This window comes from Egretta garzetta, unplaced genomic scaffold, assembly GCF_000687185.1.
Source record: "Egretta garzetta isolate BGI_Z169 unplaced genomic scaffold, ASM68718v1 scaffold126, whole genome shotgun sequence".
Taxonomy (NCBI): Eukaryota; Metazoa; Chordata; class Aves; order Pelecaniformes; family Ardeidae; genus Egretta; species Egretta garzetta.
In genome coordinates this window covers 5,237,033-5,243,701 of record NW_009260128.1, presented here as the reverse complement: position 1 = coordinate 5,243,701, position 6,669 = coordinate 5,237,033, and the positions used below count along the sequence as shown (strand labels likewise).

Genomic DNA, 6,669 nt, shown 5'->3' with positions numbered 1-6,669 from the left:
AAACCTCTAGTGATTAATCAGTTTGAAAAAAGTTAAATTAACCAGCTGTCAATAAAAATATTCTTTTGGGGTAATGCAAAACACCTTTGCAGAGTCTGCAACATTTGTGCAAATTCTTATGACATTTGACATGATAATCAGTTTCTGTGCTGAAGGTGTTTGACAAAACAGAACTCGAGTACTACAACATGCCTTGTAAGCCTTCTTGATGTTAATGACTGATGTATGAAGTAAGCGCAGTTCTTCTTCCTTTCTCTAGTTTTGTCTGGTTCGTATAAGAGGAACCAGCAGGACCACAAACTTATCAAATTCCACTGAGAACTACATAATTAATTATTACAATGTAAAATAAATTCTAATTCAAATTAGTAGTTTATCTGGGGTATTAAAATAGCAGAAGTTCCCAATAAAGTCTGAACACTAATAAGTTTTCTTTCTATACATCTAGAAAGCAGACAAAACAAAAAAGGAATGTGCTAGGATATACAAGTTAAAAAATTTAAGAAATTCTCTTTCTTAACCGGAGTTAAGAAAAAAAATGGACTATTTAAACTCTGTAGTTCACCAAAGCCACTTCACATAAATTAAAATTTGAATCAAAGTTACATTATATTAACCTGAAAGGAAATTTTCTTTAAAAATCACTCCAAACACAAGGCAGAGGCTGCATTCAATGAAATACACAAATAAAACCAGTTTAGACTGTCATGCATACATGAAATAAGAAGCACAGAAATGGAGACAGGTGAGAAATTCCATGAGTACAATAGGGATACAGCAACACAAGTTAAGGAAAGATATCAAGAGAGTATATATGTGCCTAGAGAAGGCAAATTATTTTGAAAGCACAAAACTGATAACACTGGAGAACACCCGAGACAAGAATTTTTCTGCACCTTCACCTATAGAAAGGCAAAAAAATTATTCAGTAACATTCCCTTTACATAAAAAAATTAAAATAGAATAAATTATTTTATATAAGAACATTCATTACTTTTTTTAACTTGGGCTAAGATGCTCTCAAACTAGTTTCTTTTCCTTCTGCAACAGGCATTTTTCAAGAAAAAACCCACTGATGATTAAACTGCTTCTTTTACAAAATGCCACTACAAATTAAGAGCAGTTATACCATATCACCCCCATTGCACTTGCAGCCTAGTCCTTTTTTAAAATTTTCTTTAAAATATTTTGGGTTTTACTTGTATCTGTGGTGAACAACATGAAAAACAGGTTGCCACTGTGTTATCCAGGTGCTGAGGCATGCTACAGTTCGCAGTCATTTTTAAGCCTGTTAAAAGCCCTCCTACTGTATACATACACCAGCAGATTTCATTAGACATGGCTTCTTTACTGAAGTGGAAAAATAGCTTATACATGAGCATCAAACAAGGAAATAAAATGATGTAAGATACTTAGTAAAAAAGAGTTCTTCAAAGATTTGAACAAGTGTAACAAGCAAATAAGGGAGGAGAAGAAATGAAAGAATGTAAATCCATGAATTTGAGAATTCTTGGGTGTCTGTCTCAAAGGCAAGCTTAAGTTTCTCTGCCTTCCCCTTAAGAAATTTTTTTTTCAGATTATTATTAATAGTGTGTATTACTACTTCTCTTCTAAATGACTTTGGCAAATGGAGTGCTAAGATGCAAAGTACACACTGAACAATATTTCAGGTTCTCGCCAATACTGGCAAAGTCTTTCCGCAGCCTGTTGTACACGCCATGTAAAAGCTGCTTAGCCCTGTTCTTTCACATCAAACAGATGTAGCATCTTCATATCAGTCAAGGACTTTTAATAATCAGTGGTCACACTTCACAAACTCTGCTAAAGATTCTGTATATATTTGTCTGTTGAAAATCTCGTAGATGTATGCTATGAATAGGGCTATTTCGTATGAGCAATTAAGCAGGTCTTCAGTCTGCAACTCCCTCTCAGTAGGTGAATTTAGCCCCAAGGTACTTCAGCGTGACAGGAAGCACACACTCAGAAGGGCATGATCTTTCTTAGGTTACAAGCGAATAGAGACAATTGCACATAATCCTTTCTTCTTCAAATCAGAGAAGAAATACATTATAATAGTTTTCTTGGGAGGTTTGTGAGTTATTTCATGGCTGCTGGCAGCTAACAGTAACTTTTAAAGAGATTTCTATGAGCACTTCTGGCTTTAGGTTTGGAAGGAGAAAATCTCATTGGTAGGAATAGTGGAATTCTCATAGAGCAGTCACCTCAGTAAACAGTTGTTTTAAGGCATATAACAGTGAAACAGAAAATAAAAAAGCTTTATAGAAGTGCTTTTATAACTGTGGGCTCATATATCAAACTGCAAAACGATGCAGCCATCATCAATAACTAACATTATACAATGTAATCAAAAATATATCATCACCCTCGGCCTCTCCAGTATGGCGGCGCCCAGCGGAGCGGCGAGCTGCAAGGACTTCGCCGAGTTCCAGGAGTTGCTCAGGGTGATGAGGACGATCGATGACAGAATCGTCCACAAGTTAAACACTACGATTCCAACAGCTTCCTTTGTGGGGAAAATTGATGCCAGCCAGACGTGTAAAGAGCTGTACCATTCTCTGATGGATGCTCACACCAGCAGAGAGAGAATCATCAAAAACTGTATCGCTCAGACTTCCAGTGTAGTGAAAACTCTCAGAGAAGAGAGGGAAAAGGCCCAGGATGACTTAGCATTATTAAAGCAACTCAGGAAAGAGCAGACAAAGTTGAAACTGATGCAGTCGGAGCTGAATGTTGAAGAAGTGGTAAACGACAGAAGCTGGAAGGTATTTAATGAGCGTTGCCGAATTCACTACAAGCCTCCGAAGAGTCAATGATGCGGGGTATCTTCCATCAAGGTGGTCCATAACCATGAGAGCCAAACTGGAAAGAGACCTTGGGTGAGCTGCATTGGGACCCTCCAGAACCAGTAGAACCCAGTCTTGTTTTGTTTTGGACCTACTTAGCTGAAATCTCAAGGTTGAAATGATTCTCCTGTAATTAAGAGAAAACAATTCATCTTTTGTACAAAATATGTGAACAAATGAGTTTTATAGTATTAAAATAATTTTCAAATGGAATGCGAAACTGGCATCTTTCTTGAACTCTTGCAGCTTCAGCAGTCTTAGAGGGGAAGAAATAGTAAAAACCAGTTCTGAGCAGGGAGGACAGGGCTCTCCGTGAATTGGTGCTTGGCAAACTATGAGTGAACATGGTGTGTTTGTGTGAATAATCTACTAAAACCTGAAAGGAAATAAAAACTGCACAATGATTAGCAAGTGTAGGTTCAGCATCCCTGAAAGTAAGAGCTACCAGCATTGTTCTGAACTACTTGACACGTAGCAGCATTGGTTCAGAGTTCTCATTTGAATATAAGGCCAAACAAGTAGATCTATACAAACCTGCATAGGAAAAACTCCTGACATCACAAGAAGACTTCTGAGTCCCAAACATCCCTTCTTCAGGTGTTTGCCGCTTGTATACAGAGGGTTGCACTAAGAAGTTGAATTACTCTCTTTAGCTTGCTTTGAGCAGAGAGGGCTCTTACAGTACGTGGCAAATCACGTGGATTGCAGGATGTTTGAATCGTGCCGTTGAAGTTAGTGGAACATTAAGGTGAGTAACTGGAATTGCCTGCCATGCTTTGGGGCACAGGGAAGGAGAAAAAGGCTTTGCTATTTTTTGAGTACTTAAGACCTGCCTCTGAAGTGAGATGTTTTGTGATGGTATGTAAATGGCATTGGTATGAGCTGTGGGCCAAGGCAGGTAAAATCTCTGTCTCTAGTGACCCCGGTGCGTTATAGGATCACGCCTAGTCTGCAGTTGAATCCTGCTTCAACTTTACCGTCAAGGTGGTCTACAGAATTACTGAGCGGCTTGATGTCACACGTGAATCATACAGTGGACGCCACAAATACCAGGATTTCATCCTTTTCCTGGTTCTAACTCTATTTCTGCGAGTAAAGACACTTGAAGAGAAAGCACAACTGATGCCCCTGCCCAGTGTCTCGATCTCCTGCAGGCAGTTTCCCCCTCTGCTGGGACTTTCCTCTTATTTGGAAATGGTGAATATAGCTGGGCAGCTCCCGGTTCCTTGGAAAGCTCTCTCAAGTGTGTGCTTCCTTCTTCCTTCTTCCTTCCGTGGAATAGAAAGAGGTGGGGTTTTTTCTGACACTCATTGCTGTTGTCTTCTGCAGCCTGTACACACTCAAGATGTATGAAATAGGTAATCGCTCTACAGAAGTTTTTTTAAGGATAGAATTTGGTTGTCTTGAAACAGGCTGAGGGGAAGAGGCTCTTTACTGGTACCATAGGCTCAGCCTAGGCAGGGATATGATAACTTTGTCCTGCAAGTGTGCAAGTGTGACTCAGCTTTAAAACTAGTTCAAGATGTTACTCAGCTTTAAAACTATGAAGAGCAGTAGTGCCGTTCTCCCAGCACAGATTCTCCAAGGTAACAGCAGTACAGTTACGTGAAGAGAAATTGCTGTCTGTGCAAATGGTGAGTGTAGGCAGGAATGGTATATGGTATCAAACATGTCTCCAGTGCTAAAGGGGTGACACTCACTAGGTTGTTGATGTTGTGCGAGAGATGCAATGGGGACGGCTGTTCTTTTCAAGGCAACGTTCCAAATGCCGTTTCATTACATCCAAAGCTTAACAGAGGGAGGTGCAGGTGAGGGTTGCCTAGGGTAGTCCGTTGCCGGCGATCATCTTTGACATCAGGTCTGTGAAACATCAGCGTTTCAAAGCAACTTCATCAACTATGTGTGCAGGATGAGTACTGCATCCCAATCTGAGAAATAGCACTGGATTTTGGGACGCCCTTACAACTCCCACAAAAAACCACCCAGACTGATTGGCCTGTGTCAACTTTAGCGTCAGCTTCCTGACAATTAGTGTTGATTTTCCTCCCCTTCTGCACAACTCCGTGCCTTCTGGGGGAAAAAACCCCAAACCATTCTTACGCTTTAAAGTCAAAGACCAGCAAACCCAGAATATAGGGAGTCCAATGAGTGTTTTCCACACAACATTAACGCCTGTATTTCTTAGGAACCAGAATCAGGGGTTCTCCAGAGGGGTGGTGCTGCCTTGGGGACCTTATCAACATCTCTTCCCAAGGGAAGTTAGTGAGATCTGCATCATGGTGAGTGGAGTTTATAAAATGTCCTGGTTTAGCACTGGTGCTGCATGGTTGTTGGACGCATTGTGTGGCTTCTGGCCTCCTCGGTAAGGTGAGCTGGCTCTTCCAGTTAGTTAGCTCATCTGTCCTGCTGTGCAAATAAGATGCCTGGCAACGGCTTGGTGGAAGGTGACAGCGGTTGAGAGAATCAGCAGGGTCTTGTGCAAAAGAAGGAGTTTGAGTTCATCAGCTTGAATTGTCGTTACCTCCACGAATTGGGCTGTGAGGAAGTCCTCATCTGGAGTGGTGAATTTGGAGAAAATGGTAGGCTTCCAGCTTTAACTCCTCCCATTCCCTTTCCTCCACTCCCGCCTTTCACCCACTCCCATAACACTGCCGCTCAAGTCTGGGAAATTCGGCAACATCCTTGTCGGTAACATGCTCTTACCTTGATCGATCTACCGCTGCGTTTAGGGCCCTTAGAGCCCCAGTTTCTCAATCTCAGGTCCTTTGTCCCAAGAACAGGCCTTGAAGTTAGATATGAAGTAGAAGTTAGATATGAAGTACTTGTTTGCCATCTGTTGCATCACCCATCATCTGTGAGGTGGGTGTTGCATCCCGCCAGAGAAGGAGGGAGAAGTAATTCAGATTTGCTGATTCTCTTGGTTGGAATAGGATATACGCAACACCCAAAGTCCGTGGGTAAGGACAGACTTTTATTCCACAGCTAGGCTCATTGGTAAATAATTGGGTAGCAGAAATGCTTAGTGCTTGTATGCCTTACGTTGATTACTACAGTCAAAAAAAAGTAAGAGAGTAAAGAGACGGATGGAGAGGAGGTGGGGGGGAGAGAGGTCAATGGTCCGGGTTTCAGCGTTGGTCCAGCCAACGGGGGTCTCTGGTCTGTAGGAGTGCTTGTCCAGAAATCCCACCCAATGGCACTTGCCCTCCCCGTTTTATGTCTGCTCTCCTGTGGACTGCCGCTCTGCCACGGTGGCAGTTGCGTTTCAGGGCTGAGCTGAGAGGATTTTGCTTCAGGGTCTTTCTTTGCGTCTTGCAAGTGTTTGAGGCATTCCTTGGCAAGGCTCAGGTAATCTCGATGCCCCTGTCCCCTTAACCTGAGTTTTGTCTCTGGCCGTTCCTCAGTAAGGCTTATGGCATCTCCACACCCTGTTCCATTATCTGAGCTTCATCTCTTGCCCTTGCTCACACCCTTCTGATCAAACAGTTCTTTGTTCCAGGGGGTTACAAGTTGGCCTTGGTGTTAGATTTTCTGTTCTTCCAGTTGGTCTCCCACAGAGGGTCAGTGGGCTGGTGAGGACACCGATAAGTCTGTGCTACGCAGTCACCATTGCTGTGGCCATGAGCAGGCTTGTTTCTAGCAGAGATGCCCATTGCCCGTGTGCAGCACATGCTCTCATTTCACCCCGTCCCATGTACCCACCCCTAGGGACTAAAAATTGTCTGGTCTGTTGCCACTTCTTTGGTCCTAGCTCTGGCACAACATTCCTCCCATTTGCTGGCGAGGGGGATGGCAGGAATGGTGGGGG

General features: G+C 42.5%; 1 protein-coding gene across 1 annotated transcript; it reads left to right on the top strand.

Annotated features, from left to right (window-relative positions):
* Positions 1–2,388: 2,388 nt before the first annotated feature.
* Positions 2,389–3,063, top strand: LOC104128660 (coiled-coil domain-containing protein 58). The gene has a single exon (XM_009641493.2). It carries the CDS (start codon positions 2,400–2,402, stop codon positions 2,832–2,834), a length of 435 nt encoding a protein of 144 aa, XP_009639788.1. The 5' UTR covers positions 2,389–2,399; the 3' UTR covers positions 2,835–3,063.
* The last annotated feature ends 3,606 nt before the right edge of the window (positions 3,064–6,669 follow it).

What these genes read in the sequence shown, in the direction of transcription:
- LOC104128660 (XM_009641493.2), top strand. Translation starts at nt 2,400, where the DNA reads ATGGCGGCGCCCAGCGGAGCGGCGAGCTGCAAGGACTTCGCCGAGTTC.